The sequence below is a fragment of the Ursus maritimus genome, unplaced genomic scaffold (genome assembly GCF_017311325.1).
Source record: "Ursus maritimus isolate PB19 unplaced genomic scaffold, ASM1731132v1 scaffold_17, whole genome shotgun sequence".
In the NCBI taxonomy this organism is placed as follows: domain Eukaryota; kingdom Metazoa; phylum Chordata; class Mammalia; order Carnivora; family Ursidae; genus Ursus; species Ursus maritimus.
The window spans coordinates 46333001-46355580 of record NW_024424119.1 but is presented as its reverse complement, the minus strand read 5'-3'; the positions used below and the strand labels follow the sequence as shown (position 1 = coordinate 46355580).

Genomic DNA, 22580 nt, shown 5'->3' with positions numbered 1-22580 from the left:
TGGACCCGTGCAGTTCCACTCATGTCGCTCAAGGGTCTGCTGTATTTTCAAATCCTTTGCCCAGTAAAAATACGTGAATGTATTTTGACCCAGCAATTGCGCTTCCTGTTATCTTAGAGAAATTCTCATGCACGTGCACAGGGAGACCTGTATGAGGATATTCATAAAGCACTGTTTGTAAAAGGAACAACTTGGAAACAAATTGAATTACCATCAGGGGGTAGGGTAAATACACGTCCTTTCGAAAGTGAATTTCAGACTGTGACCCATTGGCAGCTCATGAAATTCAATTTCAATAGGTTGCAACCAGAATTTAAAAAAATATAATAGTACGGAATAAAAAGCATTTCAAGAATTAAGGGTAATACATTTCCTTCTCTGGGTGGTGGTCAGTAAAGTTTGAAAAACACTGCTGTAGAAAGCTATGTAGAAGTTAAAACATGAAGGCAGATCTGTTTGTACTGTCATGAAAACATCTTTGGGACACATTAAGTAAAGAAAAGATGCAGCAGAATAAAATATACAGTTTGATTGCATTTTTTAAAAAGATTTTATTTACTTGAGAGAGAGAGAAAGAGGTCATAAGCAGGGGGAGTGGCAGGCAGAGGGAGAGGGAGAAGCAGGCTCTGCGCTGAGCAGGGAGCCCGATGCGGGGCGGGGCTCAATCCCAGGACCCTGGGATCCTGACCTGAGTTGAAGGCAGACGATCAACTGGCTGAGCCATCAGGTGCCTGCATTTGTTTTGTTTTTAAGCCACAAAATAAAACTGTCCCTTTATCTGTAAATACCTAGAAAAAAGCCTAGAAGGACACATGTCTTGCTGACAACAGTGGCTACCTCTTAGGGGGCTAAGATGGGAGTGAGGAGTAGTCAAGAACTTTGGGCTTGTCTGTATTTTTTTCCCCCTCCCACTCCCTTCACCCATTTGCACCCCCCCGCCCCGCTTCTGCAGCCACCAGTTTGGTCTCTGTATTGATGAGTCTGTTTCTGCTTTTTTGTTTGTTTTGTTTTTTCAGTTCTCTATATAAGCGAAATTATATGGTATTTGTCTTTCTTTGACTTATTTCACCTAGCATAATACCCTCTAGGTCCATCCATGTTGTTACAGATGGCAAGATCTCATTCTTTTACATGGCTGCGTAATATTCCACTGCGTGTATGCCATATCTTCTTTATCCATTTGTCTGTTGATGGACCCTTAGGTTGTTTCCTTATCTCGGCTATTGTGAATAATTCTGTGATGACATAGGGGTGCATATCTTTGCAAATTAGTGTTTTCATTTTCTTTGGGTAAATGCCTAGTAGTGGAATTACTGGTAGTTCTAGTTTTTATTTCTTGAGGACCCTCCATACTGTTTTCCACAGGGGTTGCACCAGTCTGCATTCCCACCAGCAGTGCAAGAGGGTTCCTTTTTTCCCACATCCTTGCCAACACTTGTTGTTTCTTGTCTTTTTGAGTCTAGCCGTGCTGACAGGTGTGGGGTGATAGCTCGTTGTGCTTTCGATTTGCATTTCCCTGTTGATGAGAGATGTTGAGCATCTTCTCATGTGCCTGTTGGCCATCTGTATGTCTTATTTTGTCTGCATTTTTTTGTTTTTATATATTTCTTCACTAATTAAGAATAAATAACATAGAATGAAAAATGAGTTGTTAAAAGACAGACAAAAGTGCACTTGGTATAACTGTTCTCCGAATGTGGTGCCCAGTTCCAGCCACAGCTGTCCCAACACTTTATCAATGACACACTTAGTCCTCTGGGCCTCATTGGGTCTTGTGTGAACGGACAGCGGCTGCTGCCACGCACAGCACAGAAAGTGATTGTGCCTTTGCGTGGTAGATAGAGCAAGACAAGAGGGTGAGGTGGCAAAAGTGGCCTCAGTGAGGGTGCCCTGTGCCGGTTACTGGACATCCTCTGCCTCGGTTCATTTGGACCTGACCGTGTTCCCCTGGCGGAAGGCGTGAGGGGCCCTGGGGGTGAGGGTGTAGAGAGGAAGAGCATGAGGTTTGAAATCAGACCAGCTCGCGTCTTTCAGCTTACTGATTTTTCTGAGTTTCTTGTTTTCCTTGTTAAAAAAAAAAAGGCAACGTATAAAAACTGCCACCAATCACAGAAGGGCCGTGGTGAGGCTTACAGCGGGAGTCTGCCCGTCGGGAGCGTGGTGCCTGTTCACCGTGGGTGCCCCCACATGGTAGCTGGTTAGGAGTATGCTGTATTTGCCTGGGAGGAAACCGGCACTGACTAGGTTCGTCTAGGAGCTTTGGGCGGCCCGGGCACAGGTTAGCGAGTGGCATGTGGACCCTGAGAAACCTGGATTTTGTTTGGTCTTTGCTGAGAACCCCTTGTGATTTTGAGCCAAGAGATTCCTTCCTCTTTTGGGCCTTCGTCTCCTGCATCGATAGCGTGATAAAATTGTACCTAAGCCCTCTGCTTTTGCTTATATAGTTCTGATTTCTAGTGGGGCTCCTTCAAGCCCCAACCTCAGTCCCAAGGCTAAGAGCCAATGATCCAAGTGGGACGAGGGAGCTACTTAAAGCTGGAGGGTGGCTGGAACCAACGGGAGATTGCAGGTGACAGAGATTCATAGCATTTTAAAAGAGGGTAGGTAAAGCCCAAGTGGAAATTCGGCAGGAACCAGGCAGGAACTTCTGCATTAAATAGTGGTTTCTTTTTCATAAATGGGATGTCACATGTCATTTTTCAAACTTCATTGTTTGCCTGTTGGAAACTTGTGTAAGACCAAATTCTTTGGCTTTGCCTGCCACGTAGTTTTCCAGTGTGGTTGATCTTGGCTTGAGTCATTGATGGGCCACTTCAGCCAATGGTAGTAAGTTAGTGGCTGTGGTGGAGAGAACCCCAGATCGGGAATGTACAGACCAGACTGTAGGCTAAGCTTGACCAGTAAGCTGGTGTGGGACTTTGTGCCTCTGGGCCACCATCTGCAAAAGGTGCTGGTTGAGCTTGATTTTAATTTTTAATTTAGAGAATGGAATTTGTTCTTCTAGTGATGGTTATTGGAGGAAATGAAGACGTATAGAAAATTAAAATGGAGGAAAATATCTCTCATTTTCCTACAAATGATGATTTTTAATATTTCCGTTGTCTTTTTATGGATGCATTGCCCGCCTAGTTTCCAAGAAGGATTTGAGGTGATGTTAGTGTACGTGTATTTTTTTGTTTCATAGTCGAAGGCATAGTCTACTGAAGTTTTTTTCACTTATCTTTATAGCAGACACGTATTATGTCATTATTCTCTTGATGTCGGAACCTTATGATATCCAGCTTTTTGCTTGGTTCTGATCACGAAGGTCCATTCCCAGCTCCAGAATTTGGCGATCAGGCAGAATTGTCCTCAGAACAGGGTGGATTTGGGTTTGGAAACATGGAGAGAACAAACTGCCGGAAGTCAAGCTGAGCGTCTGTCAGCTCTTCGTTTACAGCTTGGGACAGGGAAGCATTATTGGAGGTGAGACAGAAAAGGCCTGGGGTCTGGACTTGGTTGTCCACTGAACTGCCATGTGACTCTGGCCAGGCCGCTGAAATTATCTGCACCCTAGTGCCTCCCTTCGAAAATGCACCGACTGTCGGGACACCGGCAGCTCTCGCGACGGTGAATCTTTTTATGAATTTGCAAAGCGCTGGATGTTTCCTGGTGACAGTAATATTTTGCTCCCATTTATGGAGCGCCTGCAATGTGCCAGGTGCCTTGCTGGGCACTTTGTGTCTTTGATTGCCAGTGACTTACGAGGTAGCTGCTTTTCTCCTTTTCGGGATGAAGGAAGTGAGGCTTGGAGAGTCGATGGCAGAGCTTAGAATAGAGTCCAGCGTAGTGTCTTCCGTGTCCAACCACACCTCCTGTTATGGTTTAGTTTTCTGTCAGTGTCTCCAGATCCTCACTTAACCTCTTCTTATAATTCAACCAGTAAAATTTCTTTGATCAGTGGATTTTGCATTTTTTTTTTAAGATTTTATTTATTTATTTGACAGAGAGAGACAGCAAGAGAGGGAACACTAGCAGGGGGAGTGGGAGAGGAAGAAGCAGGCTTTCTGCTGAGCAGGGAGCCTGATGTGGGGCTCGATCCCAGGACCCTGGGATCATGACCTGAGCCGAAGGCAGACGCTAAACAGCTGAGCCACCCAGGTGCCCCGGATTTTGCATTTTTGTGTGACATTCTTAAAGCATCCGAGTTGGTGCCGGCTTCTTAAAAGCTTAATTTTTGGTTGTGGTAGGCATATTAATGACAATAATAGTAAAGACAAAAACAGTAGATAACCACTTATTGCGTGCTTACTATGTGCTAAGTGTCATAAACATGAACTCATTTAATCTTTACAGGGAGAGCGTGGTCTCCCCATGTAACAGGTAGAGCAAGATTCAGAAATGTCAGTAGCTTGGAGTTGGCACAGTGCCTCTGCACCTCGCATGTATACGGTACACGCACACTGGATGTCTGAGTGGATGAATGAACGAATGACCATCCTTACTGAAGGTCACCCAGCTATTAAGTGTTAGAGCCCCAAAGCCTGAGTTCTTCACCTCCGCGCTGCATGTCTCCCAGGTAGCTCAGCTGTGTGTTGCTTATTGCCTGTGGCCTGATGATTGTCAAGTGCAGTCCAGGCAGTCCTCACAGTCTCTGTTGTTCAGACACTAACTCATGTCTTCCTGCCTATACTCTTTCCTAGTGGCCTTGTTCCCAATTTACCAGACGAAGTGGATGGCATCAGCCCCATTGCTGGTTTGGGAAATGGTGGTAAGTATACAAAGCCAGGCATTCTGTTGACTGTGGGGGCCTTGAGGCCCTGAGCCTGGGACTGGGCTTTGGTGTCTCTGGGGCCCAGAGCCTGCCCTGGCATGGAGAGGTGCTCTTCATAGGTGCTCGGTGTTGTATGTACCTACTGAATTGCTATTTACCTCCTTTCATAAACACTGGCTTGGAGGAATTGATGTCCTTTAGGCCCTATTCCACGATAGGCCCTATTCCATGAGCTTTATTTCTTGCTACCAGGCTCGTAGAGATTCAGCCAGTGTTCACCGAACTGGGCGGCTGCATGGAGGCTGGGCATGCAAGTGGTGACTGGGTCAGGCTTGGAAGATCTGCTGATCTCTGCCGCCGAGTGGCTGAAGGCCCCGCGTGCTGCTGAGCGTCCGTGTGCCAAGGCCTTCCTGGCAGGCTGCTGGATTCCATTTGCTGGTCGAGGCCCAGCATTCCTACACGGGCCTGCCCTTTGGAGACAAATAGTTGGTTAGACCACAGGAGACGGCGCTGAGTAAATAAGCAGTCTATTGTGTTTAAGCTGGATTAGGAGGAGACTTTCTGAGGGGCAGTTTGGCTTCTGCTAAGCATTCTTCATAATTTTTGTTTCTGAAAGAAGCAAATGCTGTCATAAGTATCTGTGGGAAGTGCTAATAATTTGCCTTGTTAAAATATCTTAGAGATATTTTGACTTCTGTTTTTTTTTTCTTTCTCTTCTCCAAAGTGATGAGACATGCAGAAGGAAGAAGTTTTTAGAACAGACAGTATCAGTGTCATGAGGTTTATTTCTGGAGAATATTTTAACTTATAGGCCACCCTCAGGGTTTTCTGTCAGAACCTGTGAACTTCTGCCTTAAGCACAAAATCCAGCAATTTCTGGTCTTCCTGCACACAGGCAGTTAGAAGTGGAAAACTGATAGGCCTTCTCTTTGCTTCAGCCCATAGTGTATGTTGCTTTGTGCCAAGCCCGGGCTAAGTGGCATTCAACCTTGAACGTGGTTACGACCCAGCCTGGAAGGTAGAGAGTTCAACAGAGAAATGTCATGATAAATCATAGGATTAATGTGATGAGCAAAGAAAAAAGGTGCTGTGAGTGGGGGAAAGAGGGAGGTGGACCAGGCAGCAAGGGAGTGAGGGGGAGGTGTGTCCTGTTGTGGGGGAGCTGGGCCAGGCAGTGAGGGGGTGGGGGGGAGGTGTGGGCTCCAGTGTGGGGGAGCTGGGTCAGGCATGAGTTTTTTAAGACACTGATATTGGAGCTGAGACTTGAGGAATGAGTAGGACTAGGTAGGGACGCAGGGGTGGGTGGCAGAGCATGGCCTGAGAACCAGGAAAACAAGCCTGTGGGCCCTTTGCCTGGTACACAGGGCTCTGGTCAGTCTGCCCCTGCCCACCTCCTGAGCCTCTTTTGTGCTCAGTGGTTTCTGAAGGCCATGCCTACCTACCTCTGGGCCTTTGCTTGTGAAGTTTCTTATTCCTTTTCTCTTCCTCTGCCTGCTGCCTCTGAGACTCAGCTCAAGGCTCACCACCGTCTTGGCTCTCCCCAGGCTCACTTCTTGTGCTTTCCTCTCCGAGCTTACGTATTTCATCTGTTTCAGTTCATTTATTCCTGTTGGTGACGTTAAAACATCAAGGATCAGACCACGCCTCCCCCGCTTATCATCCTGCCACCTGCTCTAAGCCACCGTGGTCTCCAGTCTCTTCTGACTGGTCCCCTGGTTTCCCTCTAAGCGCCTTCAGTCTGTTCTCAGCAAGGCAGCCAGAGGGAGCCTGTAGAAACCTAAGTCCAGGCATGTTACCCCTTAACTCCGAGCCCTCTGGCGGCTCCCCATCCCAAGAAGAGCCTACAAGGCCGTGCGCAGTCTGTCCCCCAGGATCTCACGTACCTCCTCTCCTGCGGTCCCCTTTGTTTATTGCTGATTCTCACGTGCACAGGACCTGCTCCCACCTCAGGCTTCTCGCTTTGCCCTTCTCTTCAGGTCTGCCCAGCTGGCACCTTCTCAGTGCGACCTTCCCGATTTGGCCCCCTGACTTAAAATTGCAGTCCTTACCCCACCTTGGATCTTTCCAGTCCTTAGCCACTTAAGTTTTCTCCATAGCTTTTCTCACCTTCTCACATCCTATGTAGTTGTCCTGTTATTGTGTTCATTTCCATCTCTAGAATATCAGCTCTGTTTGTTTGTTTCCTGATGTAGCCACATCTAGAATGGTGCTGGGCGGAGAGTAGGCCCTCAGTGCCCATTTGTTGGAAGAATGGACTCATTCATCGACTCCGTGCACATTCACCCAACACCTAAACAGCGCCAGGCGCTTTGTGAGCACGGGGCCAGTGTACCCCCCTGTCTTGTCCCCTAGATCAGAGCCTTTTGGGCACAGGCTCACCGACTCTTTCACCGTTCTTTCCCCAGTACCTAGCATGGCGCTTGGCACACAGTAGGTGTGTAATAAATGTTTGTTGGAAGAAAGGAACCATGGAAAGCTTTGGTCATTGGCCGAGTGTGTAATCACTCGAAAGCAGGGATGGGCAGTTTCCAACCTGCTGCCTGCATTTGAAAATAATTAGAACACCGCTTCCATACTTATGAATTGTCTGTGGCTGTTTTTTGTGCTACAACAGAAGAGCTGACCAGTTGTGACAGATTTTAGGCTTTGTTTCTGGCCTGCAGAGCCTAAAATATTTATCGTCTGGCATTTTAAGAAAAAGTTTGCCAACCCCAGTCAGTTAGATACGCTCTAATCGCTGACACAGGAGGATGGTAACCCGCTCAGCAGAATCACTTTATGACAGGCGCTAAGGAAGTACGTATCAGCGCAGTTCGGCTGGGCCACATGCCCGGTGCATTTTTTGGGCTCGTTCTCTGACACGTTACACTGGGGCTACTTTAAGTAATTTGTAAATATTTGAAATATAATGGTTTAGAGCTTTCCCTAGACTCAAGTCAGTAAATCACAACAGACAGAGAATGCCAGCAGAAAATACTGGGGAAGCTGTTCATGCTTTTTTTTTTTTCTTTTCTGGGCTCTGTTCCCTAAGGGATGCTGGGCAATTTGCATACCATGCCATTTTCCTGTGTCTGTTTTACCTTTTTTTACAGTGCTCCCAGATGTGTCAGAAGAAACAGTGTCTCCCACCAGAGCACGGAACATGAAGGACTTTGAAAATGTAAGTGGAGATCCCAAATCATCTTCCCTAACAAATCACGTCTGCTGCCGCTGCCCAACCAGGCCCAGGGGGGAGCTGTATTTCTCGAGAAGCGTCGAAGCTGGATAATGCCGGAGTTGGGGGCAGTGCTGTGTCTTGTGGGCGTTCTCTGTGCGACCGTTCCGTACCTATGCAATCAGCCCTTCTGTACCCGGGCCAGATACGGGTTCCGCCAGAATCAGCAGTTTCCAGCTTTGGGGAGTTTGGTGTCCTTCTGGTGTCCCGAACGTGAGGATATTCCCAGACCGCCCGGTGAGAGGAGCTAACATTGGCCAAAGGCTTCCCTGTAACGTAAGGGATGATATTAATGGTTCCCATTTAATCCTTGCCATAACTCTTTGAGGTATTTTATATTATCCCCATTTTACAGATAAGAAATCATAAGCCTAGGAGAGATGCGTTTATAGTCACATTATACTCGAGTGGCGGAGTCGGGATTGGAATCCAGGTTTTTAAGGATTCCAGAACCATTGTTCTTCTCGCCGCCTTGGGCTACCGCCTTGCCTTTTGTAGGCTTCATCTTTGCTGCTGTTGAGGGAGACGTGAGCAGCCTGTACCCAGGGCTGTGCACAGAGCGTCGGAGGACGGGTTACGTGGTGATGCATTTGGCTTCCCAGCTTAGTGTCTTCCAGCATCGTGTCTTTCATTTGTTAGCGGAGGGGGCTTGTTGTCAAGGAACAGGAGAATAAGGTTATTTTCCCAATTCCAATTCTCCTTAACAAGTTACCTGTTCAGCGCTCCCATTTATCAGGGGAAGAATTAGACCCTTCTTCATCTGTAGCCAAATGAAATCCATACTCTGCAAGACGCAGGAGATATTTATCAGGGAGAAGATGGAGGACAGAGAGAAGGACGTTCCACAATTATGTTTCTCTCTCCCCAGTTGTCTTTACAGAACGGAGCGGTACTGTCTCCGGATTTAATTTAGAATACTCATTACTGCTAACAGTTATCTGCAAACCACCAGTGACCAATTGAAGAAATGACTTGTCAGATCTCTAATGGAAACAAGTAATTTCTGAGCTTTGAGTTGTTCTAATTTCAACTGTACAACTTGATCTATGCTGTGGGGTCTGGGGCCTCAAACAAATGAGATTTGATTATTCCACATCGTGTATAATTAAAACGTGCTCTGCTATTAAATGGCTGTTTCTGTTTTATCATAAGAGTAATAATAGCTACTGTTTATTGAGCTCTTGCTCTGAGCTGGGCACTTTGAATGTTCGGCTCTTCATGTGCATTCCTTTAATATAAAAGCAGCTCCGCAAGATACAGAGTTATTTAATATTTGAAGGGCACAGTTTTGAATTTTATTTCTGGGTAGAAAAACTTACCAGAATCTTAGAATGTTGGTTTCATACTTTATTGTCTGCCTTTTGAACTGGGAAGTATCTTAGAATTGAATCCAACCCTCGTTATGTAGATAGGAGACACTGAGGGCCAGGATGTGACAGGTGGAGGTGCTCTGGGAGGCGGTCTGTGCCACCTGGGGACCACGGCCTCTGGAGCCAGCTGCCCGTGGGCTCACTTCTGCTGGGGGACCTTGGGCCAGTCACTTAATCTCTCTGTCCTTTGTCTTTACCTCGAGCACGATCACAGTGTCTGCTTCTTCGGGCTGCAGTGAGGGCTGAGTGGGTGAGTGTTTGTGAAGCATGGGTCAGCCAAACACCGAATTCATTCTGTGTGTTAGCTCTTTCTCCTCACCGCTGTGATGTCCGCTCTTCTTTTTCTCTACTCTGCCATGGGAGTCAAGTCTCCCTTCTCTAGGTGTGTTCCTGAGGACCTAAACACTGTTTTTCTTGAAGGCGAGAGGGAGCCTCCTATGCTGCTATGTTTTAGGATTTATGTTTTTTCTTTATGACTGTGGTCCTTCGGCTGCTGTTCGGTTTTTATGGCATTAATATTTTTTATTGTAGCATTTTCCAGAGCAAATTCTGCTGTTGAAAATGAAATGACCACAGTGTTCTCAGTGTCTCCCTTTCAAGTCTTTATGAGTCACTGAAATGTTCCATTTGGCCTGAGCTACTAAGTGTATGATCTCTGTGTAAAGGCAGTCTGTACTTTCTGTGGGATGCTTATAGGAAATGCCCTTGGCATTGAATGCTAATTTTAAAGTCAGCATGCATATTAAGGAGGGGCTGGAATACTTTTGATTTAAAGGGGAACTCATGATTCCTCTTATGCTAGTCCCAGATGCTGGGAAACTGAACATCAGGGTCTATTAGCTAAGGTCTAGCAAGACATCAGCCTCCTTCTGGTTTTGTTCAGAGTTCATCCATTCATCGACAGATATTTACGAATATATGCCCTGTGCCAGGCTGTGTGCCCCGGGGCTAGGGAGTCTGCGGTGGATTAAGACCAGGTAAGTGTCCCTGTCAGAAGGCTCTCAGGCTGGTTGGGGAGATGGATAGGGAAATAGTGCAGTGACAGAGGTAAGTACATAGTGCTGTGGGGTACGGAGGAGGGCTCAGAACCTGGCCTGGATTCAGGGAAGCCTCCCTGGAGGAAGTCTTCCTTGAGTTGGGTCATCAGGGACTAGTAGGGATTAGCCAAGGTGAGAGGACCAGGAGAGCATCCCAACCACAGGGACTCAATGTGGGCAAGGGCAGCGAGAGGCATGCCGGGCACAAGGAGTTTAGGGGATTGTAAGCTCCCTTTGGCTGGAAGGAGGCCATGTCAGGGGTCCTGAGACAAGTGAGGCCACTGAAGAAGGCGGGGGTCAGGGGTCTTGTGCGTTACACTGCTTTGGTTGACCTTTGACTTGAAGATGAAGGGTAGCCAGTGGTGGATGTTAACCCTGGAGGGAAATGACCAGAATTGTGCTTTAAAAGACCCCAGGGGTTGGTGCTGCGAGGAGGGAGCAGCCAGCCTGGTGATGGGCTGCTGCGTGGGGTGATGCTGGAGCACAAGGATGTGGTCGGGATGGCTCAGAAGGTGGGCAGGGTCCCAGATCTGGGGGAGCTCATCCCATCCCTTCATTGGACATGTGGGTGCTCTGAAGCCCAGGGATGGCGTGGACTTACCCAGGTTGGGAAGCAGGTCTTCTGCAAGGGCAGTCTTTCCTGCCACCCTCTGCTGTCCCGTGCAGGTCCTCACTCCAGCGTGTGAAAGCCGCTTGCTTTCTTTTGGGTCTTGAAACTGGTGATCCATTGTCTCCTAGCCCATTAGCTGAGGCGAGAATCACCGGCAGGGCAGGCCTTAGGGGAGGAGGCTGGCCAGTCAGTTTGGTCTTCAGTAGGAGCCTGTCTTACTGCTCCTTTCTAGCTGACGGTGTAGTGGGGGCTCCTGGACCCGAGGAGACCTGGCAGATGCAGCGTTTTGTAAAGGACTGTGCTATTATGAGACCTGTTCTGGACGCTAGAGTTAATTGATTTCTCTCTCTTGCTCTCAGAATTTTTTGGGTGAGTGGGGAAGACCCAGATGTGGTTCAGCATATCAGTTCATGTAGCTTTCTTTAGCTGTTCATAGAAGAGTTTAATTCTGGCTTTTTCTGTGACCTCTGGACAGAGAATGACATGGGTAGCTTTCCATCTCTGTTAGTATGGTGGATAGAATTATTTAATGACCAGTAGTTCAAAAAGACTTGTATTAAAAGGGAGGGCTTGAAACATAGTTTACATAATCTCTTCCTGTGGAACATTCCAGGTTATTTCTAATTGTTCACTCTTACAAAGCTTTGATGAGTATCATGTGCGTGTATCATCATGTTCTGAGATTAGGTCCTTTGGGTAAGTTCTGTGGCTCTTGTCTCACACCCACCTGCCCTGAGGTGCTAGTGTTCTTGTATCCGGGCCCTTAGTTCTTTTTGTTGGCAATTCCTGGTTTCAGCTGAGGCAGTTGGTCAAATTTAGTGTTTTAATCTAGGAGGTTTGCATCGCTAGATTCGTTCTGTGACCTCTCGGTGGTGAGTTACTTGTTACCAGAGAAGAGCCCCTCCCCGCCCCACTGGTGCTGCCCGGGAAGCTTAGCTAGCACCATGGTTTACAGGTACGGCATGGACTGGAGAGTGACCAGAATGGGGCTTTAGGTCTTGCTCTGCCACTAACTGACCTACGAGCTTGGTTAAGCTGCTTCCAGAAGCCCTCTGTAAAGTGGGGCCAGTACTGTCTTGGAATCAGAGTGGTCCTGAGGGTTTGGGAAGCACCTGACTGGATGCCTGGCACATGGTGGGTAGACAAATGTTGGTGTGTCCACTCTAATCTGAGGACTCGGTTTATTACAGCCAACTCCCTCGGTTCTAGGGACATTGCTAGGCCCCAGCAGTGTCCAGATTCTTCTGCTCCATCTGTGAAGTTTCTTTGACCTTGGAATGAAATCCTTAACTTCTCACCATGGTCCGTGAGACCCTGCCCTGTGTGATGGGCTCGTCCGTCGGTGCTGAGGTCAGCACATGCGTCTCTCCCTCACCCCCTGTGCTCGGGCCGCATGGGCTGCTCTCACTAACCCACATGGGTAGGGCCTTCTCATGTGCTCCTCCCTCTGCCTGGAATCCCCTTTCTCCCTCTCCTTGAATGGCAGGCCCCTCGACCTTCATGTCTCAGCTTTAATGTGACCTCGTTAGAGAGGCCATCCCCAACTCCTTCCCCAACTCACTGGAGACCCCCATTATTCTCTCTGATAGCAGGCACTCAGCACCCGGCCTTTTCTACTATGGATCTTACAAGTGTTTGTAATTATGTGTTTTATTTATGTACTTGCTTAACGTTTGTCTCTTCTACTCTATCCCTGGTTCTCGGCACGAAACCTAATGGGATGGTGGGCGCTTGATAAATGCTTGTTGGCTAAATGAATGTATGACCTTGTATAAGAAGCTAGATCTGTACGTTTTGGTTGCCTTGTCTGTGACACGGGAAAAGGATTTCTGTCTCATGCGGTTGCGATGCAGATGAAGTGGTGGACGCCAGGGACAGCTCGGCGCAGCAGGCCTTCAGTACACGGGACCGGCTGCTGTCGTTGAGATGGTGGCTGAGACCCCGTAGTTGAAGGGGGGTGGAGCTTGTAATCGGGGTGGGGGCATGCATGCTGGGGTCCAGGGTTATAGGAGAGCAAGCAGTAATACAGCCAGGTGAGGCTAAGAAGGGAGAAGAAGGGGTGTAATTGGAACAAGGCAAAAGACCAAGAACCGTGAGGGAGGCAGGTCAGTGGACGTGGTTGAGGACAGTCTATAGCTGGCAGAGTGGGGGTTGTGGCTGCTGTCCGTGGTGCTGGCTGTGTTCCAGATGGGCCTTGCCAGCACCAAGGGCCTTGGGACTCAGGTTTGGCTTCTGGCTGGTGGGCTCTCTGGTCATTTCTGTTAAGTGCAGGGTTCATCAGTGCTTTGGCTCGTCCTTGGCCTCCTACTTATCAGATTGAATGCTGTATGTTCTCACACCTCTGCACGTCCTGCTCGTGCCCTCCAGAACCTGGCCAGGTGGCAGGCCGGGCAGTATAAATTTTTACAATCTTTTTGAAGGCCATTTGGAAAGAGATTTTGATAGTCATAAAAATAGTATTACTCTTGAGCCCAGTAATCTGTTTTGGGGAAATTCGTCCTGGGGAAACAACCCAGTGGAAGGAAAAAGCTCTGTGTGTAAAGCTGTTTGTTGTCACATTGTGTACCATTGTGAAAAATTGGGAACAAGAGAATTATATTTTACATTTGTTATCTCTTTGTCTTGCAACAAGTTCCTGAGGACGTTGTTTCACAGATGAGGTTGGAGAGATCAGATGACTTGCCCGTGAGCTTGGTGTGTTGAGAAACTAAAAGAAGGCAAAGTTAAATCTGGTCTTTTTGATCGGAAAGCCTGTCCGCTTTCCACGAGACCCACCGAGTCCATAAATGCTCGGTATAGGAATGGCTAAATAGTTGGCTGTGAGCCAGTTCAGTGGGACCTAGGGCAGTCATCTCACCTGACCACGATGCATAATTCTGCAACAACATGGAAAATATGTAAGATAGAACACTAGGCTGAAAAGAACATAAAAAGATTGGTTTCGTAATGTAGTTATATTCCAAGTGTTGTTTGGGGCTCAGTTTTTAAATTCTGCTATGGCTACAGTATTGTTTGTGAATAAACAGATGTTTGCCTAGTAACCGTTTTCGTGATTTGAGGACACGAGGGAGAGTATTGGAATCCAAAATTGATTCCAAAATGTCCTCATTTTACGAACCTCGCTTAGCTGCTGCTGGCAGAATGATCTCATGTGTAGCACTGTTGAGCAGAGGTGAACTTTGGGCAGCAGGAGGTCATGGTTTCTGTGATGTCTAGGTGAGTGGTCTAACAGTTTTTGGACTTTCAAAGAGCATAAAACAACTGATGATGGCCCGAAGATCTGTTTGTCGAGGGCTTGAGTGAGACATGGATTCCTTTGAAAGCTATACTCTATTTCCTGCCTGCCAGGTGCTGTAACTCCTGTCATTGTCATGACATTCCTGTGAGGTAACTGATTTTTATCCTTATTTTATAGATGAGCCAACAGTGGCTCAAAGATGTTAAATAATTTCCCCAAGGTCACATGGCTCGCAAGTGGTGGCACTGGGAGTTCTATTTCCGGTGACCCCAGGGCCCTTGCTCTTCGCCCTTGCTGCCTTGAGTCCAAAGATGATCTGGTGGGGAGAGCTTCAGCTTCGGGGGCCCAGGTTCTCACAAGCCACTGAAACTGATCTCCAGAGTTAGGTGCCTTGCTTAGATTTCAGTAGAGGGGGGCCTGGTTGGAGTTGCCCTGATTCTTTTTTATGTTGTTGGTTTTTGTTGTTCTTCCCTTCCTGATGGAGCTCTAAGCCAGGCAAGTCTTTTAACAGGGAGTGGGAGTGGGAGGAAGCCAGAGTGACAGCAGCTCCTTCAGAGTCTGTCCTGCTGCTGAGCCGTAGCCTTTCTCCAGCTTTGGAAAGCACCTCCCGTAATCACGTTGGACTGTTCCCATTTCAGATGACCGCAGTTCCACAACAGTCCTGGGGCTCCAGGGGCCGGGATGGGGCAAAGTACAGCTCGTGTAGTAGCTTACGTTTCAGCATTAAGTTTCTAAGTCGTATTTGGTGGGTTTTATTTTGGGGGTATTTGTTCCTACTATATGGTAAGTTATTTTCAGTGTTTCCAGCTCAAGGTTTTTTTTTTTTTTTTCCTTCTTATTGAATCAGATTCTCTTAAAGGGAAAAATACAAATGAGAAGAATATTAATATATTTTAAATTCTTATGTTGTGCTAGGCACAATACCAAAAATTCTAACTAATTTCTTTTAATCCTATAATCAGTCTCTGAGATATGTATTCCTTTAATCTATAAAAAGGAATCGAGGCACACAGAAGAATGAACTTGACTAAGGTCTTACACCTAGTAGGTGGTCTGGACTGTATTCATTCATCCGTCTGTTCACTCAGCTAACAGGTGCTGATGGAGCATCCACTGTGTTCCGGGTACCGTGCTAACACCTCAAGGGAAACAGCCATGAACAGATAGATAGTGTCCCTGTCCTCCAGAAGTGGAATGTAGTCATATCATCAGTGTGATAATAAATAATAATATGTCTACAAAGGAGTACAGATTGTGAAAAGTTCTAGCAAGAAAATTAAGAGTTATGTGTTCAGGAGTGACTTGGTGGAGGTCCCAGAGATGGGGGCCCCTTTCAGTTGGGTAGTGAGAACGAGCCTCTGAGCTGAGATGGAGAGCATGGGACCGAAGCAGCCACCAGTGCCCCCGGCAGACGGGCTTGGTGTATTTGAGGACCAGAAAGGAGGCCAGTGAGGTGGGAACATGGTGTGTGAGGGACAGGATGATAATGAAGCTGGAGAGGAGGGCGGGGGCCAGATCAGACAACTGTCTGTGCCCATGGCAGGGAGTTCAATTCTTAGAGTGATGGTCAAAAATCAGTGATGTGATGGGAACCAGATCTGAATCTAAAGCCCCTGGGACTCTCCTTGCATCACATTGCCTTCAAGAAATTCTTTTTCTTGAGAGAGAGAGAGTGAGCGCAAGTGAGTGGGGGGAGGGCAGATGGAGAGGGAGAGAGAGAGAGAATCTTAAGCAGACTCCCCACTGAGCATGGAGCCCGACATGGGGCTCGATCCCACAATGCCCAGATCATGACCTGAGCCAAAACCAAGAGTTGGACCCTCAACTGACCAAGCCACACAGGTGCCCCAAGAAATTCTTAAGTGTGTCCATCTAGCCTACCAGGCAGCCATTGAGTATTTAGTGGCTGTCTCTTACGTGTCAGACCAGAATGTACAAGGTAAGCGTGGCTCCCAATCTCCTGGAGATGGCTTGGTTAGAAAAGCAGGGTACCCGCTGGTACAGTGCGGTGTGAGAATTTGCTATTGTAAAGAAAGCAGAGGGTCTGTGGAAACATTTAGAAGGGTCTCCAGTCCAGTGATGGGGCTAGTCAGAGAAAACCTTACGAGGGAAGTGGTATTAAGCGGAGAATGGGGCTGGTGTTGTGGGAAAGATGGTGCCTGTGTTTCATTGTGTTCACTTGGGCCTGTCTGGAGTTGGTATTAACCTTGTCAAGGCTGATTTACCTTTCTCTTGTTTTGTTTAAAACTCCTTTACCTATAAATAGGACAAATATTCTTTCAAGTGTTGTTCAGAATTGTAGTGGTGGGTACAGTGCACGTATTCTAAGCAACCTCCATAAATATTTTATTGGTAGCTGAGTAATAGAATAAGGTTGCTCTTTATAGGAAGCATCTGGTGGAGTAGACTTTTTTGTTTGAATGAATGTTTTATGTGCTGTTTCCTTAGAACACTTAAAGGGAGGCCTTAATGAACTTAACGATTGTTTCTTGTGCTGTTCTTGTTAGCGACAAAACTGAGAACTTAAGTATTAACAAGAGGGCCAAGGACAGACAGTTTGATGCAGAGTCTGCTTAGCGTTTTCTTTTATCCAGTCCTAAAAATATGTTCATTGGAAAGTATTATATGCTCTTACCAATTATTTTTTAAAATGCTGGAACACCACTCCCCCCCCACCCCCCACCGTGGGGCTGTATTAACATTCAAGTACAGCTATCACCTATTTTACTATATTCCACTTTAGTTCTTTTTAAATCAACTTTATTGAGATATAATTAAGATGAACAAAATTCACCAGTTTTAAGTGTTGGATTAGTTGTGACAAATGTGTACTCCCTTGTAAGATGTCATAATCTATATCTATATTAATAAAATATATTTAAACTTTTATTTATTTTATTATATATAAATATGTAATATATATTTATAATATATAGCATAACTATAAATTATATAAATATAATTTATATATTAATTTTTTTTTCGTATATGTGTGTATAGTTCTAGGCTCATGTAACCATCACCACAGTTAGAATACAGAACATTCCATAATGCCAAAAAATTCCCATGTGTTGTCTCTTTGTGGTCAAACCCTCTCTTCACCCCAAACCTCTGGCAACTAATGCTCTGGTCTCAGTCCCTATAATTTTGTTTTTTCCAGATGTCTTATAAATGGCATCACACAGTAATGTAATCTTTTGAGGCTGACTTCTTTCCCTTACCGTAAGGTCTTGGAAGTTCATTCATGCTGTTGTGTGTGTCATAGTTATCGAGTATTAGTCCGTCATATAGATGTACACTTTATATATTCGCCCTTTGAAGAACATTTGGGTTCTTTCCAGATTTTGGTGGTTCTTATTTAAGCTGTAGTAAACATTCGTGTACAGGTTTTTGGGTGAATGTAGGTTTTCATTCCTCTAGGGTAAATACCCAGGACTGGAATTGCTGAGTCATATGGTAAGTGGAGGTTTTTTTTTTTTTTTTGGGGTTAAGAAACTGCCAGGCTGTTATGCAGAGTGGTTGTGTCATTTTGCATTCCCGTCACCAGACTATGAGGATTCCATTTGCTCCACATCCTCATCAGCATTTGATATTCTCAATTCAAACGAATTTTTTTAGCCATTCCAGTAGGTACTAAAACTCGTTGCAGTTTTAATTTCTGTTTTCCTAATGACTTAAGATGTTGAAAATCTTTTCTTGTGATTATTTGTCATCTATATGTCTTCTTCTGTGAAGTTCCTTTGAAAAATTTTGGCCTATTTTTTTTTTTTAATTGGATGGTTTTCTTATAATTACATTTTGGGAGTTCTTTATGTATTCTAGATACAGTTCCTATGTTGGATTTGTGATTTGCATATATTTTCTCCCCTTAGATAGCTTGTCTAATCATTTTCTTAACATTATTTTTCAAAGCAAATATTTTAAATTCTGACGAAGCCCAGTTTATTGATCAAAAAAATTTTTTTAAATGGATCATGGCTTTGGGGTTATAGGTGAGAACTCTGCCTAGCTCTAGGTCCCCAGGATTTCCCCCTGTCTGTTCTTCTAAAAGTTAGGTAATTTTATATTTTACATTTAGATCTGTGATATAATTTGAGTTAACTCTTGTTTAAGGTATGTAGGTTGAGGCTCATTTTTTTGTAAATAGATGTCTAATCATTAGATCAGGTTTATTATTTTGTAGATAGATGTCTAGTCGTTCCCACGGCATTTGTTGAAAATGAAAAGACTATTCTTTCTCCATTGAATTGTATTTGCACTGTGAAAATTAATAAAAGGAAAACCTTGTTTAGAATGGAGTTGGAGGCCAGCAGAGGGAGCTTTCAGCCCTGTCACTTGTCAGTCTCAGAGCCGGCAGGAGGAGAGGGTCCTTGCTCCTAGATAGTACTTTACTATCCCAGCAGGAGGTATCTTTTTTTTTTTCCCATTTATTTTTATTATATGTTAGTCAACATACAGTACATCAGATAAAGGGCTGGTATGCAAGATCTATAAAGAACTTCTCAAAACCCAAAAAACAAATAATCAAATCAAAAAATGGGCAAAAGATATGAACAGACACTTTTTCAATGAAGGCATATGAATGGAAAGAAGGTTTCTTATTCCCCTGGCAACAGCCAGCCAATGGGAGACTGTCATCCAGTGAGAAGCCACCATACTTTCAGCTCCCAGTTTACCCCAGTGCCGTTCCTGACGTCCCCCTTTCCTGTGTAAAACAACATTTCTTGCCTTTGTTCCCTTACTGGCCTTTGGTTTTGCCATAGCTTGCTTGTCTTGGATTGCAGTTCTCTGCTATTCCTGAGTAAACCCATCTTTGCTGGCAGAAGAACTGCCAGTTTTATTTTTAAGGTTAAGAGCAGCTTCGTCAAAAATCAATTAGCTGTAATTGTATGGGTCTATTTATGTAATCTGTTTGATTGGATTCTTTTTCAAAGTTGTTTTCACCCATCTAGCTCTTTTACTGTTCCATATAAATTTTATAATCAGCTTGTTTCTTCCTACAAGAAATCCTCTGGGCATTTTGATTGGGATTATGTCAAATCTATAGATCAGTTTGGAGAGAATTGACATCTTTATTATATTATCTTTCAGTCCATGAATTTGGTAAGTCTCTTCACTTATTTAGGTTCCTGATTTTCTTCAGCATTTTGTGGTTTTGAGCATACATAATGTTTTACTAGTTTTATATTTATATATATTTATAAAATATATATTTATAATATAATATATAAATATATAAATGAATATATTGTTTACATTTTTTGGAGGTATTGTAAAATGGCATTTAAAAAGTTTCAGTTTCCAATTGTTGCTAGTTTATCGAAATATGCTTGATATTTGCATATTGACTTTGCTAAACTCATGAATTCTGGGATCTTTTTTGTAGATTCCTTGCGATCTTCTACATAGATAATCATATTATCTTCAGACAAGGATGGGTTTTATTTCTACCTTTCCAAACTGTATTCCTTTTTTCCTTTTCCCCTTGCTTTATTGCACTGTCTATGACTTCAAATGCAATGTTGAATGGGAATTGTGAGAGTGGATATCCTTTCCTTATTCCCAGTATTAGGGGAATAGCATTTTTCATCTTTAATTAAATATGTTGTTTGTAAATGTATGAGTTCTTTGTAGATACCCTTTAGCAGATTAAGGAAGTTTCCTTTAATTCCTAGTTTGCTGAGTATTTATCTTGAATGGCTGTTGGGTTTTGTCGGATGCTTTTTTTGCATCTGTTGATACGATTATATTTTTTTCTTCTTAGTTTTTTAGTCTGGTGGATTACATGGATTGACTTTTGAATGTGGAATTAGCCTTACATTCCTGGGATAAATCCCAGTCATGATGTATTAATCTGTTTTTTCAATTTGCTAAAATTTAGTTGAGGATTTTCCATCTATATTCACGAGTGACTTAGTTTATAGTTTTCTTGTAATATTTTTGTATGATTTTGGTATTGGGGTAATGTTGCCCTCATAAAATGAAGTGGGGAAGTTCCCTTACCTTCTGTTTTCTGGAAGAGATTGTGTAGAAATGGTGTTATTTCTTCTTTAAATATTTGGTAGAAATTGCTACTGAAATCGTCTTGTTTCGGAATTGTCTTTTCTGGAGGGGTTTTAATTACAAATTCAATATTAAAAATAGATACAAGACTATTCTGGTTATCTATTGCTTCTTTGGTGAATTTTGATAATTTGTGCTTTTCACAGAATTGTATTATTTCCTCTAAGTTGTCCAGTTTATGTGCATAAAGTTGTATGCATTATTCTCTTACTGTCCCTTTAATTGCTGTGGGCTCTGTAGTGATAACCTCTCTTTTGTTCTTTGATATTGGTAACTTATGTCTTCTCTTTTTTTTTCTTTACCAGTCTTGCCAGAGTGTATCAATTTCATCAATCATTTGAAAGAACCATCTTTTTAAATAGGTTTTTTCTGTTGTTTTTCTGCTTTCCATTCTATTGTTTTCTGCTTTTATGTTTAGTATATCTGTCATTTTGCTTGCTTTGGGTTTATTTTGCTCTTCTTATATCTTCTTAAGGTAGAAGCTTAGATTGTGGATTTGAAAACTTTCTTGTTTTCTAACGTATTTAATGGTGTAAATATCCCCCAATCACCACTTTAACTGCAACGTACAAATTTTTATATATTTGCATTTTCACTTAATTCAAAATATCTTCTGATTTCCTTTGAGACTTCCTCTCTGACCCCTGGATTGTTTAGAAATGTGTTAATTTCTAAGTATTTGGAGATTTTCCAATTTCTTTCTGTTATTGATTTCTAGCTTAAGTTTATTATGGTCAGAGAACATGGTTTGATTTCAGTTCTTTTAAATCTGTTAAGGTTTGTTTTATGACCCATGATGTCTATGGGCATATCCATGAACAAGCAAAGCGAATCTATGGAAAAGTTGCAAAATAGCCCAACAACGAATCATATATTCTACATCTAGATTCATCAATTAATATTTTGCTACATTTCCTATTTTTTCTGTCCCTCCCCAACTCATTAGAGAGTTAATTGCAGACATCATGACAACATCCTTAAGTGCGTAGCATGTGTCTCTTACTTAGGACATTCTCTTGCAAATTCATAATACTGTTACTTAATACCAAGTTGTTATTTAGATTCCCCCACTTATCCTCATGGGACTTTTTTTTTTTAAATTCAGGATTTATTGTATGTTTTCATCACACTTAGTAAGCATGCCTCTGTTACTTCCATTTATTAAGAAGAGTTCCCAAACCATTTTGCCTTAAGATTGTTGTTAAGATTTTTGAAGAGTTCAGTCCTGTTATTTTGCAATTTCCTTTTATTTGGATTTGTCTGGTGGACTCCTTGATCAGGTACAGGCTAGAAGTTGTGGGCAGGAACATTTTAAATGAAGTCGTTTGCTTTCAGTGATTTATTTCGGGAGGCACGGCATGTCAGTTTGTCCCACCACTGGTGATAGTTGATATAGTCCCTTGATTTAGGTGGTGTCTACCGGATTTCTAAATTGTGGTGGTACCAGGGCGCCTGGGTGGCTCGGGCGCCTGGGTGGCTCAGTCTGTTAAGCATCCGACTCTTGATTTAGGCTTAGGTCATGATCTCGGGGTCATGGGATTGAGCCCAGTGTCAGGCTCTGTGCTCAGCAGGGAGTCTGCTTGAGATTCTCTCTCTCGCTTTCCCTCCTCCCTGTCCTCATGCATGTGCATGCTCTCTCTCTCTCAAATAAGTACATTTTATTTATTTTTTTAAAATATTTTATTTATTTATTTGACAGAGAAACAGCCAGTGAGAGAGGGAACACAGCAGGGGGAGTGGGAGGGGAAGAAGCAGGCTCATAGCGGAGGAGCCTGATGTGGGGCTTGATCCCAGGACTCTGGGATCACACCCTGAGCCGAAGGCAGACGCTTAATGACTGAGACACCCAGGCGCCCCTCAAATAAGTACATTTTAAAATAAATAAATAAATAGTAATGGTAGCTTTTCCTTTTGCAATTAATAAGCCATCTGTGGGGTCATATCTTGAAGCTGGGTGAATATCATGTTCTCCAGTGATCTTTTATCTAATGCTTTTAGCACTGCCGATTCCTACCCGAATCAGTTATTACCTTAGTGGTTGTATAATGGTGGTTTTCTGCTCTTTTTATTCTTCTTCATTTATTAACTGGATGTCTTTTGTAAAGAAGAGATTTGCCTCTTACTTTCCTTCCATTTTCTTTCTTTCCTTACTTATTATCAGTGTGGAGACATCAGTTCTTTCCTCAGTCAGTATCATTGCAGTGCTCAGCTTGTCTTAAATTTGGCTACTGAGAACCACTTAATCCTGGGTTGGTACAATTGCAGCAGATGGAAGTTTTCTGTAGTATTTAACAT

The 22580-nt window shown here is 44.0% G+C and overlaps 1 protein-coding gene across 5 annotated transcripts in view; it reads left to right on the top strand.

Moving 5' to 3' along the window:
• CDK5RAP2 (CDK5 regulatory subunit associated protein 2) overlaps window positions 1-22580 on the top strand; it is a 162496-nt gene that overhangs the window by 5714 nt on the left and 134202 nt on the right. For 4 of the 5 annotated variants that reach the window (XM_040631798.1, XM_040631797.1, XM_040631796.1 and 1 more), the window contains exons 2-3: window positions 4683-4750; window positions 7846-7913. In XM_040631798.1, coding sequence (XP_040487732.1) covers window positions 4683-4750; window positions 7846-7913 — 136 coding nt within the window. The remainder of the gene's footprint in view (window positions 1-4682; window positions 4751-7845; window positions 7914-22580) is intronic. The other variant, XM_040631799.1, reaches the window with a different exon arrangement.